Consider the following 24,894-nt stretch of genomic DNA (forward strand, 5'->3'; position numbering starts at 1 on the left):
GAGGGAGAGTCGCAAAAGATTGTTAGAGAGAACAAAAGACAAGAGGACTTGCAGCCAGAAGGAACAGGAGGAAGGCCAGAGAATCACACTATTGCCAGAAAAAGGCGGGTCTACATGACTGGGGGACTCTCTACTAAGAATAGACAGGCCTGTCACCTGAGCTGATGCCCAGTGATAAGCTATGTGATGTTGACCTGAGGTTGAAGAGGACCCTAATAGGATCAGGAAAGAATCCACTAATTGTCCTTCACATTAGTCCAAATGATACTGCTAGATTCTTGCTGGAACACATTAAGGGAGACTAGGCCGGGCTGGGGAATACACTTAAAGAAATGTAGGCTCAAGTGATCTTCAGTGGGATTCTACCTGTCCCTAGAGGAGGAGGAGGAAGGCGAGACAAGATTGTGTTGGTCAACAGATGGCTCAGACAGTGCTATAAGGAGGACTTTGGGATGTTTGACCCCTGAGAGGCATTCACTGACAGAGGACTGTTTTCATGGGATGGACCCTATCTGAGTAGGGAGGAAAATAGACTTTTGGGATGGAGGTTGGCACAACTCATTAAAAGAGCTTCAAACTAGGAACCCAGAGGAGATGATTGGGACATACTCATGTAATCTCCATGCCTGATTCTAACATTGAACAGGAAGAAAATCAAGAAAGAGGGAATTCAGCAAAGGGAAAAGGAACAGCACTGGGTAGGAGAAGGAATATTAAAAGGAAAGAGCTTCATTGGTATTGGCACTAACAGGCAGGTAGGCGATACCGGTAGTAGAATGACTGTATCTAATTGGTTGAGAAATTTGGGCAAAGCCAAGCAGAAACAACTAAGACGTCTGTACTTCAATACAAGAAGCCTGGGTAACAAAATGGAGGAACTGGTGCATGAAGTGAAACCAGATATTAAAGGGATAACAGAAACATGTGGACTAGTAGTCATGAGTGGAGAGATTGAAAAGTATGTGCTGTTTAGGAAAGACAGAAATGAAGGTAAAGGTGGTGGAGTAGCATTGTATGTTAATGATGAGGTAGACTGTAAAGAAATTAGAAGTGATGGAATGGATAAAAGTCTGTTTGGGTCAAACTCACTTTGGGGAAGAAAACTACCAGAGGTTCCCCTGGGATAGTGCTTGGGATATGCTGCAGACCCCCCAGGATCTGATTTGGGTATGGATAAAGACCTCTCTAATATTTGTAATTAAATAAAAACTACTGGGAATTGTGTGATTATGGGAGACTTTAACTTCCCAGGTATAGATTGGAGGACAAGTGCTATTAATAATAGTAGGATCCAGATTTTCCTGGATATGATAGCTGACAGATTTCTTCACCAAATAGTTGCTGAATCTACAAGATGTGATGGCATTTTAGATTTGGTATTGATGGATAGTGAGGACCTCACAGAAGAACTGATTGTAGGGGACAACCTTGGTTTGAGTGATCATGAGCTAATTCAGTTTAAACTAAATGGAAAGATAAACAAAAATAGACCTGCAACTATGGTCCTTGATTTCAAAAGGGCAAACTTTTTTTTTAAAAGGGTGTTAGTTAGGGATGTGGACTGGACTGCAGAACTCAAGGTTCTGAATGTAGAGGAGGCTTTGAATTAGTTTCTGCAACTTTGACCAAGTATCTGAAGCCTGCGTCCCAAGCAAAGGGAAAAATTTTGTAAGTGTTGCAGATCAAGCTGGAGGAGCAAGCATCTCAAACAGATGATTAAGGAAAAGCAGAAAGCCTACAAGGAATAGAAGATGGGATGGATCAGCAAGAAAAGCTACCTCTTGGAGGTCAGGAAGTGTAGGGGAAAAGTGAAAAGTGCCAAAAATCAAGCAGAGTTGGATTTTGCAAGGGAAATTGAAACGAACAGTAAAAGGTTCTTTAGCCATATAAATAACAGGAAAACAAGGAAAGAAGAAGTGGGACTGCTAAACACTGAGGATGGGGTGGAGATTAAAGATAATCTAGGTGTAGCCTAATACTTACATAAATACTTTGCCTCCATTTTTAATAAGGGTAATGAGGCGCTTTGGGGTAGTGGCATGGTGGATAATGGAAATGAGGATATGAAAGTAGAAATGATCACATCCAAGGTGGAAGTCAAACATCTTAATGGGACTAAATTGGGGGCCTTGGATAATCTCCATCAAATAATATTAAAGGAATAGGTATATGAAATTGCAAGCCCAATAGCAAGGATTTTTTATGGGCTGTAAATTTGGGAGTTGTACCCTATGACTGGACGATTGCTAATATAGTACCTATTTTTAAGAAAGGGAAAAAGGTTATCTGGGAAACTACAGGCCTGTTAGTTTAACCTCAATTGTATGCAAGGTCTTAAAACAAATTTTGAAAGAGAGTAGTTAAAAGACATAGAGGTGAATGAAATTGGGATAAAATACAACATGGTTTTACGAAAGGTAGATCGTGCCAGACCAGCCTGATCTTGTTTGAGAAGATAACTGATTTTTTAGACAAAGGAAATGCAGTAGATATAATCTATCTGGATTTCAGTAAGGCATTTGATACAGTTCCACATGGGAGGTTATTAGCTAAATTGGAGAAAATAGGGATTAATATGAGAATTGAAGAGTGGACAAGGATCTGGTTAAAGAGGAGACTACAGTGGGTCATACCGAAAGGTGAAGTGTCAGGCAGGAAGGAGGTTACTAGTGGAGTTCCTCAGGGATTGGTCTTGGGACCAATCTTACGTAATGTTTTTATTAACTTGGGCACCGAAAGTGGGGGTGTGCTAATCATATTTGCAGATGACACAAAGTTGGAGGAATTACCAATATGGAGGAGGACTGGAATATCATACAAGAAGATCTGGATGGTGTTGAAAACTGGAGTAATAGAAATGGGATGAAATTTAATAGGGCAAAGTGCAAGGTCATGCATTTAGGGACTAATAACAAAATTTTTTGCTATAAGCTAGGGACTTACAGTTAGAAGCTACAGTGAAGGCGAAAGACCTGGGTGTATTGGTTGATCATAGGATGACTATAAATGACCAATGTTATGCGGCCGTGAAAAAGGCTGTCATCCAAGAATGCATCAGGCGAGGTATTTGCAGTACAGATAAGAAAGTGTTGCCATTATACAAGGCTCTGGTGAAACCTGATCTGGAATACTGTACACAATTCTCATATCCCATGTTTTTTAAAAAAATGAAGTCAAATTGGAACAGAGAAGGGCTGGAATAGAATGGAATGGAAAACCTACCTTGTGAGTGGAGACTAACCAAATAAAGGCTGTGGGGAGATATGATTACTATCTGTAAATACATCAGAGGGATAAATACTAGGGAGGAAGAGGGGGTTATTTAAGTGCTAATATTGACACAAGAATAAGTGGATATAAACTGGCCATCAATAAGTGTAGGCTCAAAACTAGATGAAGTTCTGGAACAGCCTTCCAAGGGGAGTAGTGCGGCAAAAAACTGGCTTAACTGGCTTCAAGATTGGAGTTGATAAGTTTATGGAGAGGATGGTATGATCATACTGCTTACAATGGAATATAGCCAATCTGCGACTGCTAGTAGCAAATATCCCCAATGGCCAGTGATAGGACATTAGATGGGGAAAGCTCTGAGTTACTACAGATAATTCTTTCCCAGGTGTCTGGCTGTTTGGTCTTGGTGAAATGCTCAGGGTACAATTGACTGTTGTATTTGGGGTTGGGAAGGAATTTTTCCCCAGGTCAGGTTGGCAGAGACCCTGTTTAATGGTTTGTTTGTTTTTTTGCCTTCATCTGCAGCATGGGCTTAGGTCACTTGCAGGTTTAAACTAGTGCAAATGGTGGATTTTCTGAAGTCTTCAGATCATGTTTTGAGGACTTCTGTAATTTAGCCAGAGGTTATGGGTCTATTACAGGAGTAGGTGGGTGAAGTTCTGTGGCCTGCAATGTGCTGGAGGACAGACTAGACGATGATGATAGTCCCTTCTGGCCTTAAAGTCTGAGTCTATGAAAGGGTTTTCCTTAGCTCAGTTGGTTAAGGCCTGTATTTTGAGATCTAAAGAGTTTGGATTTTTATCTCAACTCTTTGGTTTATCTAGCAGTTATTTGCATCAATGGTTTCCTTGCAGAATGGCATTCAACTCTATCTTCTAGAAGGTATGAAAAAATTGATCATGTAATTAAAAATTACTCTGGGTAAGGGAGCCTATTAGTTGTAGCTCCATATTAAGTTCTTTTTCAGACTTCCTGTATAATTCCTGTGTGTGTGTGTTTATTTCATAACTTTGCTCAGGGAATGTATTCTTGTGATTACTTTCAGGATAGGCTATTTTTTTAAGTTAGAAAGCAGTTGAACAAGCTATTTTCAAAATATAGTTGCTTATAAATTACTCTGTTTTGGCTCCCTGTAGCTAATTAGCATCTTACTGTAAAATTTTGAACCTAATTTAAATATTAAAACCTAGGGCATATGTTGATTAAAAAATGCCTTAGAAAAATCAGCTGGTGGTTCTGATACAATGAAGCAAGATTTATAAAGGCCTCAAATTACATCAACTCTTTGGGGGATTTTCTGACTAATACTACAGGTGGCATAAGAAACGCTTTTAAATGCTTCCTTTCTGGAAATTCGTCCTGTTTCTCTCAATTCTTTGCATTCCTCTAGCTAAACAACCAGGGTTTCTTCTGTATCCTTCAAGTAAACACCAATCCATTCCTCCAAATCCCTCCAAATTTCACGTACGCATGCTTTTTTCCTAACAACTCTGATGTACACTACTTTTGACAATTTAAAAGTGGAGCACATAGTTATTCTAATTCAGGATAACGTTTTTGAATTACACAAGGATTAACAAATAGATCTGCTCAGCACCATCAACTGTACATCTGCTTTCTCTTGCGGCTAGCCAGGGTGGATTGATTTAAAATAAGGCAATTGAAATGAGCAATTGAAATCATTAAGTGGAAAGGCTTGAATTTAAATCAATTTTAATCAGCTTTTCCATTTGTACTTCAGTTATTTTATGGTTGTCATAACTAATAAAATGTTGATTTACAACTAAATAGAGCCTTTATTCTAGGGCTGTCAATCGCAGTTAACGTGTGCCATTAACTCAAGACAAATTAACACATTTTTTTAACGAGCGTTGATCACAAGCCTCTGGAGACGGGAGTCGGTGGTGACTGGGCAGGGAGGGAGACACCCTGCCACCTACACCATTCCTTCCCCGCTGGACAGGGTTGGACTTATGGGTGGGCGAGGGGGGCCACCACCCAGGGCACCATGCTCAGGGGGCCTCTAGTGCATGCTTCCAGGGCAGAGGTGCCCCTTCTCCCTCCGTCATGTTCCACTGTTTTTCCCTCCTCCCCCTCCCCCATGGAGCTGCCCTGGCCAAGCTGCTCTAGACCAAGAGCCTTCCTCCCATCTGCTGCACAGAGCAGAGTTGGGGACCTGATGTCAGGGTGTCCTTTTCCCTCTGTCCATATACCCGCTTGCTGCTGAGCTGGAGTCAGGGAACAGGGTAAGCCTGTCTTCTGCTGCTGGCTCAGGAGTGAATGCTATGGACAGCAGCTGCTGCTGACTGAAAAAGCATTTAGGCTCCTGAGTGCTCTTCTTAAAAAGACAACCATCTCCCACCAACACACGTGCCCTCACACCAAACCAAAATCTGAAATGGCCCCCCTAGTGAGCCAGGAGTAGCTAGAGGGCTGCAGGATGGCCAGCAAAATGCAGTCCCTGTGTGAGATCATGGAGCCTGCCATGAGCCGCAGGATGAGTGCTAGGCACCACGAGCCACAGCAGCAGTGCAGAAATAAGGGTGTGTTGTAATTGAAATCAATATATTTGAAAATGTAGAAAACATCAAAAATATTTAAATAAATGGTATTCTGTTGTTAACAGTGTCATTAAAACTGCGATAAATCATGACTTTTTTTAATCTCATGATTAATTGCGATACTTTTTAAAAAACTGTTTGACAGCCCTATTTTATAGTAGATGTAGTATATCTTTTTGCTACGTAGCAGGGTATGTTTTAACTGCATGTGCTTATTTAAGCAATTATATAGCTTAATATTTTCAGATTCTTATTAACTGAACATTTTTAGTGTGCTAGAAAATAGTGAATAAATGTTGCTTATTTCCTTATAATTTTTGCTTGTGATTTGTGTCAGACCGTATCAGGATGTTAACTGGAATTGAATTCAACACACACAACAGCATATAAAATATATATTTATTAATCAAAACAACTTTAAATAATTTGGATACATAACCATATCAAAACATGTTTCACATTTACTACTAAATGATTTATTAAAGGAACAGAGGTATTAACTGTAGTTGGTGAATTAAACTGATTATTTCAGGTCAGCCTGAGAAAATTTTCAAATATGTCTTAGTGAAAGTGATTGGAGCTTAAGTTCTTCCTTGCCTAAGTCTCTTGAAAATTATACAAATCTCCTAAGTTACTTAGGTTTCAGAGTAACAGCCGTGTTAGTCTGTATTCGCAAAAAGAAAAGGAGTACTTGTGGCACCTTAGAGACTAACCAATTTATTTGAGCATGAGCTTTCGTGAGCCACAGCTCACTTCATGAAGTGAGCTGTGGCTCACGAAAGCTCATGCTCAAATAAATTGGTTAGTCTCTAAGGTGCCACAAGTACTCCTTTTCTTTAAGTTACTTAGGTTGCCCTTCAGATGTTTAAAACTGGTAGATTTCGTTCCCTTCCTTGTTGTTTTTATTCATAGACTGGAAGGGAAAGACATGTTTTCCTGCTTTCTCAACTCACAGTTGATTTCTCAGCTTTGAATGAATTAGTCCAAATGAAGAAAATATTCTTTGTGTCTGCAGAAGAGGCTACTGCTATCCAAAGTTGGTTTAGTTCTTCAACCAACTCTGGTTCCAGGTGCTTAGCTAGTGACTTGCACCAGGTTAGTGGTGTGACTTTCTTTAAAACATCAGCAAACGTGCTGCTTGAAAGGTTCACCTCCAGCCCTGACATTTATTACGGTTGGCATGATTGCTGTGTGACTATTAGATTTCCACCTCACAGAGCAGCATCTTCAGCAAATAGGTGTCTACCCTAGTACTTTGGGTTGAGAATATTGGCATGAAAATGAGGTGGAGTTAAGTACTTGATCCATATGCTTCTATACTACCTGCAATTTAATTTTGTTGTTTAGTATTTCTTTCTTCAATGTTTCTTGAAGTTCTTTCGAAATTTCAGCAGCATCAGCAATACACTAGCAAACTTTCTTCAGTTTGTCCAGAGCTATGGAAATAGGTTTCAGTATATTTAGCATATCTTCTACATTTCTCTTTAGTTTGATGTTGACTACTTTGGCTGCAATAGTTCCATCTGTTTTGTCATGATTTTCTTCACAAACTGTCATCTGAATTGGCCAGTTCTTAGTAAATAGCTTAAAACAGTCAACCACTGAATTCCATCATACATTTTTGGGGGAGAATTCCTCCTCCTCCTTCTCTCTTCAGTGAAGCTGAAGCAAAGTGGCTGGTCTGGAAGTATTTTGCAATTTCAGCAATGTTTTCCTTTATTCCTAAAGCTGTAGTTAAGACTTTGGCGAAAAGAAGCATCAAATGAGCACTCCACCTGTATGTTATAAGTTTCAGGTTTCTTTCATTATCTTCTAGATTTCTTCATGTCTTTGCTACATTTGTAGCATTGTTTGTGACAAAGCTAGGCACTTGACATTTAAATTTTTGTTCAAAATTTTTCATAGCTCTTACTGCTAATTCTTATAAGTATTCTGCTGCATGAGCATTTCCTGAAGTATCGACTGTTTTTGTGAGATAAACAACCCCATCTTTTGTTGTCGCATAAGCATGTATTTCTGGATCATTGTGTACATTGCTCCACCCAGCAAGACTCAGATTAATGAATTTCTCGTCAATGTTTTTTGCACACTGTTCAGTTTCCTTCTCATACACTATATGTAGCCACCTTCCAGGAAAGTCTGCTTTGCTGGGTAGAGTGTAGCATGTTCCTAATGATTGAACAATGTTAACAAAATATTTGTTCTGAACAAGATGAAAGGGAGAATTTGTTGCATAAACAAACCAAGCAATCTTTTCATCTATGGTGTCTTGCTGGAATTTGCTGGTCCTGAGTATGAACTCCTCCTTGGTTTTGCTGGATGATGAAGAAAGTCTTTTTTTGACACAGGTAATTTACTGTCTGACACATATTTAATTGCAACACTGTTGGTAGTACCAACAGACACCTAAAACTTCAGAGTTATTGCAGATGATGAACATTCATAATGTGTTATGTCTAAGACTGAAACAAAATGGTTAAAAAAAAATCACTGAGTATTACTCAGTACAGTGCTTTAAAAATGAGATTGTTAATTAAATATATTTCCTACAGCAGCTGTTTGTACTACTGTGTAAATGATTTAATTTATTTGAAACCCCATTTTATAGAGAAAAAAATTAATACATCATAAGGATTATCATCTAAATCTATTTAAACCCTTATCTCCAGCAACATACCAAACAGGTTGGAATTAAAAAATATAAATATTAAAATTCATAAATGCCTAATAAAACGTTGCTTTTAAACAGGAAATCTTCATCTAGCATATTTGATTACATTGAGCAATAAAAAAATCATTTCAGAAATCCCACAGTAATAGTAAACATGTAATTGATAAATATTCTCTCAATAAACTAACATACCAATTGTATTTTCAACAGACCTTTTGAAATTCATAAATAAGGAATACACTCAAAACACAAATTTATGACAGTAATATAGATTATCATTTACTAGCATAGTAAGACTTGGTAGGCAGTCTATAAGAATGAGTTTACTAGCCAGTTGATCCAAATTGTTCAGACATGTCCACATCATCTTCAAAGTCACAACCTTCTGAGGAGCATTTTTTTCATAATGTTGTTTCATCCTGACAACTAGGCCTTGCATTTCTTTGTTGCACAGTTTACATTTGGCTCATGTTCCTTTTTTATCCAGAGGTACAGGAATTTATAGAAAATATTCCTAAATAGGGTCTCTTTAAGACCTGCAGCCAAGGTCTCCAGTTCCGAGACTTTGAAATGAACACTTAAGGGCTGCACTCTGATGAATGTTGTTCCTTCTTCCTACAGTGTCCTGCTTTTGACAACAGCATTCTTCCTTTCTGGTTGCATACTCTGCCGCTCAGGGCAGCAGGTATTTTAGGCTGGGGGAGGCTGTGCTCCGAGCTGCCCATGCTGCTCCTTCTCCCTTGTGCCAAACGGACGAGGCTGACCCACACTCCACCCCTAGGCCAGGCCCCCTCTTGCAGTTCCCAGTGCTCTGTCCTGGCCCAGGCTGGCTGGCCTGCCTCCCGCAGGGATTCAGGGCAGCTGCCGCTTGGGCTGCACCTCCTAGTGCACTGGGGCTGGGGGTGCTGCAGGTGCGCTGCCCGGAGCACTAGGGCTGGCGGTACTGCAGACACGCTGTCTGGCTCTCTGGTGTTGGCTGCCTGGGGCTGGGGGCACTGTGGCCATGCCACCCAACCTCCCGGGGCTGAGGGCACTGCCGCCCGGTGCTTCGGGGCTGGCCGCCTGGTGCACCAGGCCTGGGGGTGCTGTGGCCACACAGCCCAGCACACCGGGGCTGGGGTCTTGCCTCCCGGCACTGAGGCCAGGGGCCGTGGGGAGGTGCTCTGGGTTTCTGCGGGGGCGGGGGGTCAAAAAGGGCAGTGTGGAGGGCAGAAGGGGAGGGGCCGGGGGCTCGCCTCCCCCAATGGCTGGATCACCGGCTGCCCATGCTGCTCCTTCTCCCTTGTTACATAACTCCCACTCCCTACCCCCAGAAAAACAAAAGTAGTAACAACAATCAAAGACTTATGTTCATGTAACCTAAGTGCCTTTTGCATTGCAGTGTTTTAGCTGTTTAGACTAGAGACAGAGAGGGAGGCAGCTGAGAAATTTGATAGATTTCTGTTTGTATCTGTCTGTGTACACATGCAAGGAGATGGTTCAAGGCCATTTACCTGAAGTGCCCAAAACCATCCAGAAGAAAGGGCTGGTAGTTATTGGGTGAATCAGTATTTTTGCATGACCTGGAGAGTAAGTTTCCATGATGGGTACAGTCATAAATTGAGAACTGAGCTAGTCAGAGCTCAGGTAGGGAGAAGCTATAAAATAGGAGTATGAGACCACCCAGGTGAACTCAGTGGATGATCCTGATGAAATCTATGATGTTGTCTTCTGGAATCCAGAGGCTGGGTCTCAATGCCTATGTTGACTTCTACCGTCATTTGCACCCAGTAGTACAGGGCCCCTTGGTATTCCCACAGGATCGAGGCCTGAATGCAGTACATGCCCTATTGTGCCATATTTATAAAGCTTGACCTCAAAATTTAATGTTTTTCCCCCTGATTTTTTCTTTATATAGAAAAGCAGCCTTTAACTCAAAGTTTTTGGTTGTGGCTCAGTCATGGAGTCAGCGTATTTATTTTTTTATTTAAATGTTTTGAGAGATTATAATTTTAGGCCTTAACATATTTTGTATTTAACTGAGATTTCATTTTAAACGTGTATTTTTAAAGAGAAAACCTGATTATAATTTAATTAATGAAATAAAATCTGATTTTGACATTTTTTTCAGAAAAAATCATCAATTTATATCCACCCGGTTGCCAGTTTGCAGCATTGACTGACCTGTTTATGCTTTCCATGTGCCCCTGATATGCCAAGGAGGCAGGCTCTAGTGGGGAGTGAGAGGGGGTTTTGGTTGTTATAGGAAGCATGAATCTGGATGTGTGGAGGCTAGGGGAGTGAGTCAGATTTGGGGTACAAGGAAGTGACCAGAGAGGTGGGGAGATGAGGGCAGAGAGGTCAGCAAAACAGGAATGTATGCAGATAGGGGTGGGAGTGGTGTGTGTGTGGGGGTGAGGAGTGTGTTTGTGCCAAGGCATTGACATGTGCTGGGATTTCTGGTGTACCAGGTGACAGCACCAGTGAAGTAATGTCCATATGGCAAGGCAGGGGGTGGAGAAAATATCTGTAGTACTGGATTTTGAAGTCTAGTTCTCCAGACAATAGCTCGAATTCTGACATGATTTTAAGTGTTAGGGTGGTTAGCTGGCTGAGGACACAAGGTGGTAACAGAATGATGTGGCTTCAGTGAGTTATAAAAATTGACAAGATTACAGATGTTTTGTGCTGTTAAAGAGAAGTTGGGATTAACTTTCAAATGGTGTAAGCATTTGTTTTGAGTTATGGTGGGTCATGAGATATTGGACCTTAAAATAGTATCCGCCTACACTTGTCCTTTGTGTGAGTTTTTGACGATTGGTCCATAATTGTGTAAAGTAAGTTCTGGAACTTGAACCAGAATAATTTTCAGTTATTGTCAAGATAGAGGAAAACCCCCAGTTGTTTTTTTCACTCCAGCAATACTGGTTGCTGTATGCTGCTTTAGGGTGCTTTAGGGTCCTCAATTTAATTTCAGTAATGTTATATAAAGTGGAAAATGAAGTATTGCTTCCTGAAATGTTAGTAAGTACCACCAGAACAAAGGGCAAAGTTAATTCCTGATGTAACTGCACTGATGTCAGTGTAATTACACCAAGGCACAATCTGTTGTATAAGCAGACTTCCCCCATGTGATATCCTGTTGTACTTAAGAACAGGCTCCATTTTGCTTTTAGGAAATTTAGTAATACTGGGATTAGATTTTGTACATTGAATCACTGCAGATTGTTTGGTGACAGGTTTCAGAGGGGTAGCTGTGTTAGTCTATATCACTAAAAACGAGGGGTCCTTGTGGCACCTTAGCGACTAACAAATTTATTTGGGCATAAGCTTTTGTGGGCAATAACCCACTTCATCAGATGCATGGAGTGAAAAATACAGTAAGCAAGTATAAATATACAACACATGAAAAGATGGGAGTTGCCTTACCAAGTGGGGAGTTAGTGCTAACAAGGCCAATTCAATTAGGGTGCATGTGGCCCATTCCCAACAGTTGACAAGAAGGTGTGAGTATCAACAGAGGGAAAATTATTTTTTGTAGTGACCAGCCACTCCCAGTCTTTATTCAGGCTTAATTAAATGGTGTCAAGTTTGCAAATGAATTCCAGTTCTGCAGTTTCTCGCTGAAGTCTGTTTTTGAAGGTTTTTTGTTGAAGAATGGCCACTTTTAAGTCTGTTATTCTTCAACAAAAAACCTTCAAAAACAGACTTCAGCAAGAAACTGCAGAACTGGAATTAATTTGCAAACTTGACACCATCGAATAAGGCCTGAATAAAGACTGGGAGTGGCTGGGTCACTGTTAAAAATAAACTGTTTTTAAAAATAACATTCTGGTTTGTATTTTGTTTTAAATTTAAATTTATCTTGTGAATCTCTCTTAAAAAAATTGAAAAAGGGTCTGATGGTTCCCCTCAGATATTTATTTATGTATTTGTCTGTAAGATAAGCTGAAAAAGCTTTTCTATTTATTACACTACCAAAGGGAGAATTTCTGGTGATTTTTATAATATTGCTTGAAAATAAGAATTTATGCAAAGTTTAGCTTCAAGCTGCTTTTCTAAAAGACACTCTTTGGAATATAAAACCGCTGCTTGTTTGCCAGTGAGATTATTGGCCAGCAATCCATATACAGCTCGCTAGCTGAGATGGCAGCAGAAGAGTGGAGCTGTTAGTTGAGCTCCTCACTGCCCCTACAAATGTGACAGGGAATGGGTGAGGTGGGGGAGGGTAGCTGAAGGGCTGTGAGGAATAAAGCTGCCAGCTCCACTCCTTCTGCTGAAGCCCAGCCAGCTAGGGATATGCTGACGAAACACCTGTGGCTCATCAGAGCAGGGGCTTGTAGCTGGCAAACAATCAGTAGTTCTCTAGCTGAGGCATTCCAGAGCGGGAGGTGGGAGGAGGATGCTGTGATGGATCATGGGGAGGGGGCAGAGTATGCGGCCTTGGCTGGATTTCCACAGCAGGATTGCCAGATGTGGACCTGCAAGCTGGACTGTGTGATGGGGCAAAGGGGGAGCAGTTAATATGGAGGGGCGTGGCTGGGGGGGCCATCTCTGGTATTGGGGAGATATTAAATATGCTGAAGGTATGATGAGGGGCACAAAGGGGACCCTCAGCTGGTGATTTAAAGAGGTTAGCCCGCTGAGGTGGTAGTTACCTTTTGATAGCTGTAAAAGGTGACAGCTGTTGTTTTAATCGCTGTGAGGCAACCCAAGTGTAAACACAACAGCAAACCTTACACTAGTTGAAGTTGGCAAATGTAGGTGCACTCAGTCTTTTTTTGCATCAACAGAAGCACAAATGATTGAGCAGTATAATGCAGACAAGGCCTTGGTTTCTGGAATGACTGTTTGATTCAAAATCGGTTATAGAAAATGAAGATTAGGTCTGTAATTGCCCTCAGGTGAGAGTGGTATGACCTATGCATGTATATAGATACAGTACAGATTTTGTGATAGGATTCTTACGTATCTTATCGGAGGTCTGTATCTTGAGACAGATTACCAAAAGGTCGAAAAATGTATTCCTGTAAAATAAATGATTGCCTGTTCTTAAAATCAAAAGTGAGGTTTTTAAAGAGAGGGGAAACCATATAGAGTTGCAGATATGGGGCTGCCCGGGGCCCTGTGACTGCTCCTGGACGGGGGTGGCCGGAGGCCTTGTCGCCACTCTTGGGAGCCAGGTGGCCCAGAGGCACTGCCTCTGTTGCTGCTCCTGGGAGGGGGATGGCTCAGGGGCCCTGCCGCTCCTCCCAGACCACTGCTCCGGGGCAGCTTTGGGGACCAGCTGCCTGGGGCTGCCCAAACAGTGGCCAGTGCGGCTGGCCCCGGGGCCACCCCAGCAGCTGGGGAGACCCTGGGGTCAGCTGCTGCAGCTGTGGAAGTCCCGGTGGTCCCGGAAAGTCATGGCATCAGTCACTACTGTGACCTTCATGAAAGACTTGACTACTACTACAGGTAAGGCTGCTTTATTTCTAACACACAAGGTACAACAATGCATTAAATTGATTTTACTTGCATACATCGACATCTTCCATCAATACTTTCCTTTTCAAAAACTAATTTATCCTATCATGTAGAGCATGTAATTTGTTTGAGAGTCAAGTCTCCAAGTTCTTAGAAATACTGTAACTCTTACACCTTGCTTCAGACACTTTGGAATTAGATCCTAATGGGGAGAGACTTTAAAGCTGTTTACTAGTAAGGAAAGAGTACTTTCCTGAATGCGGAATGAGAGTCTGGCATGTTTCAAGATTTGCAGCTACAAAGGGGATTTCCACATGGCATGTACAATCTCTTAATTATAGTTTAACACAGTCTCTTAACTGTGAGCTAGTTGCCTTGAGTGTTTAGAACTCGTAGTAATTGTAAATCATTAAAAAAAATTATAATCTAGGACTTATACATGAGGATGGTTAAATAGGTTTAGTTACAGCTTAAACTTTATAACCAAACATACTTTTCACCTTCGTACATGATTTCTAGTTAACTGGGGAAAAATTTCTGGCACATATGTCCTAAAAGCACAGAACAAGGAAAAAATTAACTGAACAATCTTTACAAAAAGAAATAGAAAATGACTCCTGCAGTTTAGCCCCCTACTCATGGAAACTGCTTGTTTGTAGATCCCTGGAAATCTGTGGTGCATAGTTGATTCTTTGTGATCTGTCCTGAGAGAGGACTGTCAATGGTTGTCTCCCCTGTTGAGTTAGAACCGCCATTGCATCTATAAAAATTTTCACTTTTCGTTGCAGGCAGACATAGGTAACCCTGATAGCAAGTGCCTGCATGCTGGCTTTTTCCCTGTTGCTGAAGTAAATTATTCTATAATGTAGTGCAGTTGGTATGCTCTAACTGGGAGTCGTCATATATATAGAAAAGGAGTACTTGTGGCACCTTAGAGACTAACCAATTTATCTGAGCATAAGCTTTCGTGAGCTACAGCTCACTTCATCGGACGCATCCGATGAAGTGAGCTGTAGCTCACGAAAGCTTTTGCTCAGATAAATTGGTTTGTCTCTAAGGTGCCACAAGTACTCCTTTTCTTTTTGCGAATACAGACTAACACGGCTGTTACTCTGAAACCTGTCATATATATAGAATTGATTTAGGCATAAACATACCAACTTTTATTATTAATAATACTACTGAAGTACCTGCAGTCTAAAGCTCACAAAGCACTTTATAAACATTTGTGAATGAAACTTGATATCCCTATGATGCAGGAAAATTTAATTCTCATTTTTACAAATTGAGGCACAGAGGTTATCTGATGACTTACAGAAGATCATTTGAATGCCCTGGTTGTCGGTGGGGGCCACTGGGAGAGTAGTAGTAGTAGCTGAGTGGCCAACAGTTCCCATCTCTTATGGGGAGGTGGGGAAATCAGCACTTAGTGGCCATCTGATCTCCCCCAGCAGTGCTCCTGTGACCTAGTTTGATGTCTTTGGCAGGGTGAGAAAGAAACATGTTTTGTAGGGCTTGGGGTGCACATATCTCCGTTGTTTTCTCTCCCTGGCCCTGGCCTTCCAGTCTCATATCTTCTTGGGTGCTACAGCCCCCGAGTCTCACTTGTCTTCATTGCTGCAGCTTAATTGATAAGCAACTTCGTTGAGGAGGAAGGTCTTCTTTCTACAACAAGGAAGTAAAGGGATTTAATATGGACCAAAGTACAGGTATTTTTTAACAAAGACTAAAGATTGGTCTTTTATATTTATTTAAATATGGCAGTTGCACTCAGAACAGTTTATCAACAACTCTTTAATTTTAGAAACCTAATACATTGAACTTAAATAGCCCCACTAACTCAAAAATGTCAAAAAGAAAAGGAGTACTTGTGGCACCTTAGAGACTAACCAATTTATTTGAGCATAAGCTTTCGTGAGCTACAGCTCACTTCATCGGATGCATACTGTGGAAACTGCAAAAATGTCAGAACACTTTACAAGGATCATTTCCTTCTGACTGTTATCCAGCAAAGTGAAAACTGTCCAAATCGCCTTCTCAATTAGACAACCTCTAATTTTAAGAGACTGTCCCAAACATGTTCAGCATTGGATGAAATGTTCTGCCTGGATGAACAATAAGAGCATAAAAGGTAAAATTAAATTATTGGAAGGCTTACCTTTCTGTTAAGCTGTTGATTTTTTCCTTGAGCAATCACTTTGCGTAGTTGTCGGTGTAGCTTTTCATTTTGGAGGTGGTATCACCCTTGATTTCTTTTTGTTTCTCATAGGTGGAGGTGAGAATTACTATCTAGTTGAAAATTTAGTTTATGATAACTTTGAATCATTTGTAATTTTTCAGGGTTTAGTTAACTAATACTCTTTTTCTAACAGTCATTTAAAAATTGTAATTAAATATGGAACTTTAATAGGATTGAGCTACAACTTCAGATTGTTCTCTAAACTCTTTACAGACTCTCCCTGTGCATATAAATCATTTTGAAAGTGAAGTATGAATGTCATGAGCCACATCACCTTCTCTGTTGTAAATATGTCCTCTTTGTGTTTGTGTAGAGTAGTAGTTTTCAGCCTACTTACCATTGTGGGCCTCATATGCAGCTCTCCATATATTATATGGGCCACATCCACACAATATATATACTACCTGCATAGGCGCTGACTCCGTGGGTGTTCTGGGGCTGGAGCACCCACAGGAAAAAAAAAGCGGATGCTCAGCACCCACCAACTAAAGCTGTTAGGCAGCGCCGCTGATTAGCTAATCGGGGGTACTGCCAAACAGCTGTTTGGCGGCTTGGAAGATGGCGGAGACCAGCAGTGAGTGGTGGGCAGGGGTCTCGGGGAGGGGGTGTAGTGGTGTTGGGAAGAGCTGGAACGAGGGCGGGGCCTTGAGGAGGAGGCATGGTGGGGGTGGGAAGAGGTAAAGTGCAGGCAGGAGGCCTCAGGGCAGAGCAGGGGTGGAACCCCCCTGGGGAAAAGTAAAATTCGGTACATATGATAATAATAATAATAAAAAGGGTTTAGTATGTGTTAATGACAGCCCTGTCTACCTGCTGCTGTGATCCTAGTGCCGGGTAGCCTGCTTCAGCTAGGGTCATTGGACCCGTGATGCTGCATGCGGGTGTGTGTGCTGAGCACCTGGCCTCCTGCTGCTGGAGGGGGGGGTGAGGGTTGATGCTGCTCTGCCTGATCTTGCTGGGGGGAGGGGGACTGATGCTGGGCCTGATCCTGCACCGTGCCATTTTTTGTGCCCCCTCCCCCCCCCGACTCTGCTCCCAGTGCAGGTGCCCCTCCCGTCCTACCCTAGTTATGGCCCTGAGGATGTCACATGGGCCACAGCTGTGTGCTGATTGGGCCACAGGTTGAGAACCACTAGTGGGGGGAGAGAGAGAGAGAGACTGTCTTTCCTCTTTTATATTTGTTACATTTTAAACTCACACATGCACTTGGGGCTTTGGAACAGAATAAAATGCTGAAACCACTAGCAGCAGCTGGTTACTTCAATTTGAGTAGACTATATTGGCTTTGCTGGCAGAGTCTGACCTTGATGTGGTGTAGTGCAAAGTAGATTTTTACACAAAAAGCCAACATTAAAGAAAATACCTTCCCTCCCAGTGGATCAGATCTGAATTTTAAAGTGCTTTAAAATCTCTTCTCTGATCAGTAGAAAACTCTTGTTGGTCCTCCCCCATAAATGATATTTCTAGACTGGCTTTTCTCAGAGTCATGAAAACTTGAAGCAGTCTGGTGGAAGGGTAAGCGGTGCTTATGTTGAAGGTAATATGCTGCAAGCTGTTAAAATTCTGTATGATCTCCGGGTTCCTATGAACAATGCTTTATTTATATTAACTAAAATATCTAGGCCAGGCTGATTATACAAGTGACACAGGCAATTTTTTTTTAAGCAGGCCACAAACTGAGTAATTTTGAATGAGTAAATGGTCTTTATCAGAGGTTCTGAGATGCCCCCCCTCACAAAGATATGTAACATTTAATATATTTGGCATATAGTGCAATCCGTTGCTTTTTAGAGGCAAAAGTATTTACTTTTGTGTCAGGGATAAGTCTTCTGGTAGTGATGGTTTAGTAATAGCCAGAAAAGGGGATGAGTTCCACCGAAGATGAGAGAGAACCTGTTTCCTTCAGTTGAAACATTGATGGTAGTTGTATTAAATATATGAGAGCCAGAGATAAGGCATTCTCAATTGGGGTCTGGTGGTGGAATTAATTTTTAGTAGAGATGATTAATTTAGAGTTCGACCAGCTGAGGTCAAGCTGTAATATTTTCCTCTTTGGTAAAGTTTTCCCTCCATAGTCAAAATAAAGTTTACAGGCACATCCCTCTCCCCCAAATTAAAGATGCCTAATTTTAGCAAAGCTTTTTATAACCCAAGAGCTGAACATTCTATAAAAGTAACTTGGGACTTTGTTATGCAATCTAACTAATAATTATGGTGATGGGGACTTGAACAAAATGCAAAAATATATTGCTATGAAATATCATATAAAGCATGGTATAGTAAAAAAGGTTTTATCCTGAGTTTCTAATAGCTGCATTGCTCTTGAGTGGTGAGGTTGTGAATTGTCCAGACATCCCAAATGGTATAACTTTATACCATATTAAACCATCATTTATCCTTTACATGGCATACCTTGTAAACAAAAGCTATTTTATGTTTGAGTCTTCAGATATTTTTATTGAAGCTATATTTTGTAACCCCTCTGCCTCTAAAGTTAGATTTTGTTAGTATAATGATTTCAACGGGCCAAGGTTCTGAGAGAGAAATTAATTATAAATACATTTCAGAAACCTTTAAATAACATAAAATTACTCTTCTGTACATAATGCCATGATAATAAGATCTGATATCTAGAATTCTACTATGGCTACCTTTGGATGGGCAGATCATTTCATTGTCTTGCTAATGGCGTAAAAAGCTTCCATTTCTACACTGATATTCTGTAAGATACTATGCTTCAAATTAGTTACTGGCCTATGACTGAGTATTGTACATCCTGGGCATCAAGCCAGTAGAATTTTTTTTTGAGAGAAAAAAGATGGAAACACTTTTTGCATGTGGTTGCATTTTGTTTTCAGTGGATGCTGTTTGATGCTCAGAGGATGAGTGCTGGTTAAGAAGGCAGTAAATGTAATGTATCACCCTTTTTTGTGTTTAGGTATGTGTATATATAGGTATTGGTGTGTGGGTGTGTGTATATACAACAGTCTCCCCCCCCACAACATATATACAATATATACTACATGTAGTTTTCTCTTAGAGCATGTGGTTCCCAAACTGGGGTTTGTGAAGCCTTGGGGCTTCACTAAATGTATTGGGGGTTCTCAGAAAAAATTCTGTAATGGCGGACAGAGCCATCCCTAGGGACTCCAGGTGCGGGTGGCTGGCACCCGAGCCCCATGACTTCATGGCGGAACATAAACTTTAGTTGGATCAGTACACTAAAACCAATATGACTGCACACCTAAAAGGACTTTGCACAACGTTCAGGCAATATTTTTCAGCTATGTCAGGTGATAATGACTGGATTCGTAACCCCTTTGATACCACTTTCTCAACGCAGATATTGAGCACTGAGGGGAGGGAAAAAAGAAATTGATTGAGATCTCCTGTGATTATGAACTGAAAAGGAGTTTCAGAAATCTGTCATTCATCAACTTTTGGCTGAGTTTAAGATGGCAGAAAAAGCTAGTATAGTTTTGTTACCATTTTTCAACAACATACTTATGCGAGAAAGTATTTTCCTCATATCCACATCTGAACACCAAATACAGAAGCAGACTCAATGCTGAACCAGACCTGAGACTTGATCTTTCTCCAGTGGTTCCGGACTTCCAAGAACTATGCAGATGAAAGCAAGTGCATCCATCACACTCAGGAGACTTAAACTTCAAGACTCCTTATGAGAAATGGAAAGGGAGGTGGATATTTTTTGCTGTTTCTAAAATTAAATAGGCTGCTAGTGTGTTTAAAATTATTATTATGAACAAGTTTAAGCTTTGTTTTGGTCGTGCATTGTTTGCCTGGACTGCTCAAGGCCCGAATGCTTGTGGGAGGAGTTCTTTATTTGAGTTGGCTTCTTAAATACCTTCATGCTGTTTCACGTCTGGTACTCCTTGATGAAACATGTAGGAGGCTTAATCGAAGTAATATGAGTGACAAAGTGAAATCTTGGAAGAGTGTTGCTGTTTTCATAATGTAATAAAATTAATAATGTATTAATAAATAGTGTGTAATAAGTATGTCATAAAAAACTCAAATTATTTCCAAGATTAAGCACAAATAGGCATCCCTCAGAATCATCAGATTCTCTGCTGGCTACGGTTTACAAGGAGGCAAGTAATAGTTTAAGGGTGTTAAAACATCACATCTATCAGACATTACTCTTGATAACTGAACCTTCAGATGTCTTCCTGCCATGGTATAGCATTGCTTCATCGACAAGGAAGAATTTATCACTAATGTGGTTGATACCAGCTTCCTGGAAGGATGACAAAGAGACAGTCCTGAGAGAGACAGACTGGAGAAGTCAAAATTTTGAATACAGATCTTAAAATTAGAGGTACTGTGTATTGCTCTTATTTACAGTATTTAAACCCATATTATGTATGTTCTGCTTAATGCAGTTCTCAATTCTTCACTCAGTTTTCTCCTTAATTTATTACTCCATATCCTATTTTCCCTCACAGGCAGCTGTAGTGAGCTGGAGCAGTACCAAAGTACACTGGAAGCCAAAATACGCTTACATTCTGATGCCAGAGAAAGTGCAGATGAGGTCACCCTGGAGAAGCTGGCCTTGCCAGCAAAAAAACACCCGGAAATGAACAGTAACCAAGACATTAAGAACCAAGCCTAGAAGGCCAATTATAAAATTCTAATATTTTGAGTAAAAGTGACTTACAACGGCCTAGCATTCTATTACTGATTCCTAGTATCTAGTCTGAGATGGTGAAGGAGAGGTGGGAGTTTGATTAGCCAAACATGGGAAATATTACTACTACAGCACATCACTGTGTGTATTACAAAATCTCTTCTTATGTTTCAGGCACAGACTCTGGCCGTACAGACATTCCCACCCTCTTTATCTCCTCCCCTGACACAGACCTTTGGGAGCTTGATGGAAAAATACTACTTTTTTGATAATTCATGGACAAATGCCAATTACCAAGATTCATCTGTGGATGACTCTGCTTGGATAGAGAGTGAAGTTGGCAATAAGTGCTGGAGATTGCTTACGTAGCAAACAAGTGGGGAGGTGTAGGTAAAATCGCATGACAGTGGTGGAATTTTGTTCTCTATCAGCTCATGTTTGATGGTTTACAATGCTCTGCATTTGAGACCATGGTTATGCTGTCATAACCTCTTTCCAGAATACAATGGAAGAAAAGAGTAACAGGCTTGTGTGTGGAACATATGAGAATGGACCAGGCAGGAAGAATAAACAGCCTGCTGCTTCTTCATAAGCACAATCAGCTTCTCAATGACTGGGAACGTGGGATGGATAATCTCAGCCAGTGTTTGTAGATGAAATGTGCCACAGTATCCACCAAGATGTCTTTTCTTTTCTTCCTTATGTGTGCGTGATACCCACTGACATTGAAAAAGAGCTGCCTCTCTTCATGACTTCTCAAGTACATTCTGAGTGCTATGCACTGTTAACTGCTGGAAGCCTGGTGACTCCTGAGTATTGTACACAATGGTCATCCAAAGTAAACATGGATGGCATGCCCAGTAAAATAAAGATGGTCACACCAGTATTGTTGAGGAAATGCTGGCATAAGGAAGGAAGTTATTTCCTTACCAATTGGGAAGGCAATACAGATCATAGCCATTTCAAAGCCTGGAAAAAGAGGCCCCCAAAGGATACTGACTACCAAAAGATACCAGCCCATCTCCGTCCTTAGCAGTTGCTGTAAATTGTTGGAGTGGTTTCTACTTCAAAGGTTGTAGTTGATACTGGAGCAACTGGTCCCCAAAGAGCAGGCCAGATTTAGAACTAGTTGCAACTGCTGTGACCAGGTGCTGGTCGTAACCAGCTACATAAAATTTGACTACCAGTGAAAATTAAAAACAGCGGCAGCATTCATTGACCTTCTGCATAAGATACTGTAGTCTCCTGCTGAACTAATTAGCTTTCCAGTGCTAATCAACCATCATACTTATCACTGAGATGCTGAGTAACAGAAAAATCACTGTACGCCTTGGTGAGTCCGCCAGCACATCGTGGAAATTGAACAGTGGCCTCCCACATGGATCCATTTTAGTGCCTACACTGTTCTGTGTCTGTACCAGCAACATTCTGGTCATATCATACCATAAATTTATCTATGCAGATGACACTGTGCTAGCAATGCAAGTATCATCTTTGAAGGCCACAGAAAAGGTCATGAACAACTACCTCTGGATATTTGAGATGTATTTCAGAGCTTGGCAACTGAAACCCAACACTTTGAAAACACCTGTCTCTGCCTTCCACTTGAATAACCATGAGGCAGAGGTAGTGCCAAGGAAAGTGGACTTCTGTGGTCTACCTCTACTGCATGACCACAATCCTGAGTACTTTGGAGTTACCCTCGATCAGATGCCAAGGTGTCACCAACACGTTGACAACACCAAAAAGAAGATAAAGAAAAGGGTTAATATCAAGAAGCTCACAGGCACATCCTGGGGATGTGATGCAAGCACACTTCAAATGTCAGTACAAGCCCTGGTCTTGCCAACAGTGGAGTGTTGTATGCCAGTTTGGTAAAACAGCTCCCACTCCAATCTCATTGACACTGAAATCAATGCTATGCTCACAATTGTTTCTCTCAAATCAATGCCAATACTGTGGTTACCAGTTTTGGCGGGCACTGTGCCAGTCAACATCAGGTGAGACACTGCTGGGGTCCAGGAGTACAAGAAGATCCTGACCACTCTGGATCTGCTGATACACAAAGACCTCATTTCATTGCCACTTTCCCCATTCAAATCTAGGAAGCCTTTCTGGAGCTATGTGTCAATGCTACAGGCCAATGGAGAGGACGCCAGCACTCACTGGCTCGAATCTTTGGCCACTTATGTGATATTCTGAAGACCTGACCTGAAGTTCCAGTGAAAGAAGTCCTAAGATTTTGCCTTCCCCACAGGCAGTGGACTGCACTCAACCGCATTTGGACAGTGCTCAGAGGGTGTGGATACCTCTATAGCAAATGGAAAATCAAAGAATCACCATATTGTGACTGGTTTCAGAGTAGCAGCCGTGTTAGTCTGTATTCGCAAAAAGAAAAGGAGTACTTGTGGCACCTTGGAGACTAACCAATTTATTTGAGCAAAAGCTTTCGTGAGCTACAGCTCACTTCATTGCATCAGACAACTGACCCATTCGTATTTACAGTGGTGGCAAAAGGGGGACTGCTGTCGCTACCCGAGAAGCATTAGAATGGCTTTCGAATCTCAAAATTCAGTTACAATCCCAGCCCATTACTTTTCAAATGACATATAAAAGAAGAAAATACAGAAACAATGGACACAATCATTGAATCTGTACAAATTCCTGGCAGAAATTCACCATCAGCTCCCTTGGCTAAAGAAAATTATATGTTGTATGGTACTTAAACATTCATGGTACCACATTATTTAATGTGTATATTCTGTGTTTACTGGGTATGTAAAGAAATTGTAATCCAAACTTCACTTTTTAATTAAGTGTTGTCCCTTGTATACTGAGTCATGTCTCTCCTATGTTCTCCCTCCTTCTTTCTACAAACTGCTTTTGTATATTTGTTCTCACCCAACCTCTGATTAGAAACTGTTTGGACACAAGGATGGGGGAGGCTGGGATAATAGGTTTTCACTGCTCTCCAGGACGCATTTGGGTTCTCCTTTTCCTATGTGAACTACTATATTGATTTACACGGTCCAAAGAAAATGAAATTCTTCTTTCCTACTGCCAACAATTGGTAACAATACTTTTGGAAAATGGGCAAACATGGAGTCAAGTAAGGTATGGTCAGTGACAGTGTTGTAAGCAATGACAGTGTTGTAAGCATATTTGCTCCATGTTTGTATTCAGAGTCCTATCCACTGTCTTTTACAAAAATAAGATTTTACTCTTTTTATGCCTGCGAATCTAAAGAGTTGTAGGATACTGAGTTGGATTCTTCTCTGGCTCACATATCAACAGAAGTGTTAACTAAGTTCTAGTTATGTAATCTTTTATCTGGAGCTGAATGTTTACAGAGGTACATACTTGAATAGCACCTCCCCTGGATCAGGATTTCTGGTGGTGATGTTGAGTTAGAAAGAGCAAAGCTTGGCTTTCAAATTGTGTATTGAATTTGCAGGTCTTATTTTCCTTTAAATGGATCAAATTTGTTCTAGAATTATTGGCTGCATCTGGCAAAATTCACATCCGTAATTCTCCATCGGTGCATCAGCATCAATGATTGCAAGAAACCATGGCTAAAAGCCTTTCTTTTTAGTGTAGTTTTAGGAAGTTTCCATTTCAATATACATATTTAATTTCTGCCTTTTTTTAGCCTGTGCTGGATTTCAAGTCAGATAATTTATTTTTCAGAAGCTGAGATATTAACTGGATCATGGTGCTCTAGTGGAACACTTGCAGCACACAAAAGTTCTGTGGTCATATAGAAAATATTCAGTTTATGGGATTTAGCAAACTATGGCATGTGCTAATTTAGAGTCTTTTTTTTTTGTTGTTGTTGCAGTTCCCAGAGTGTGGTTTCTTTGGCATGTATGACAAAATTCTCCTCTTTCGCCATGACCTGAACTCGGAAAATATTTTGCATAGGATTACATCAGCAGAAGAGATACATGAAGGAGATCTTGTTGAGGTTGTGCTCTCTGGTAGGTCCTTTGTAGTTGCAATGAAACCATTCTTATTATTGAATAAAAGTCACAGTATTACTGTACACTGTCTGCAACAATATAACCATGAGCTGTGGTCTTGAAGCTATTTGGCTGAGCAA

The 24,894-nt window shown here is 40.9% G+C and overlaps 1 protein-coding gene across 2 annotated transcripts in view; it reads left to right on the forward strand.

The window, feature by feature from the left end:
- The window catches only part of PRKD3 (protein kinase D3), a 78,754-nt gene that overhangs the window by 13,847 nt on the left and 40,013 nt on the right, over window positions 1-24,894 (forward strand). For both annotated transcript variants that reach the window (XM_077813520.1, XM_077813521.1), the window contains exon 3: window positions 24,634-24,772. In XM_077813520.1, coding sequence (XP_077669646.1) covers window positions 24,634-24,772 — 139 coding nt within the window. The remainder of the gene's footprint in view (window positions 1-24,633; window positions 24,773-24,894) is intronic.

The sequence above is a fragment of the Eretmochelys imbricata genome, chromosome 3 (assembly GCF_965152235.1).
Source record: "Eretmochelys imbricata isolate rEreImb1 chromosome 3, rEreImb1.hap1, whole genome shotgun sequence".
NCBI classification, from domain to species: domain Eukaryota; kingdom Metazoa; phylum Chordata; order Testudines; family Cheloniidae; genus Eretmochelys; species Eretmochelys imbricata.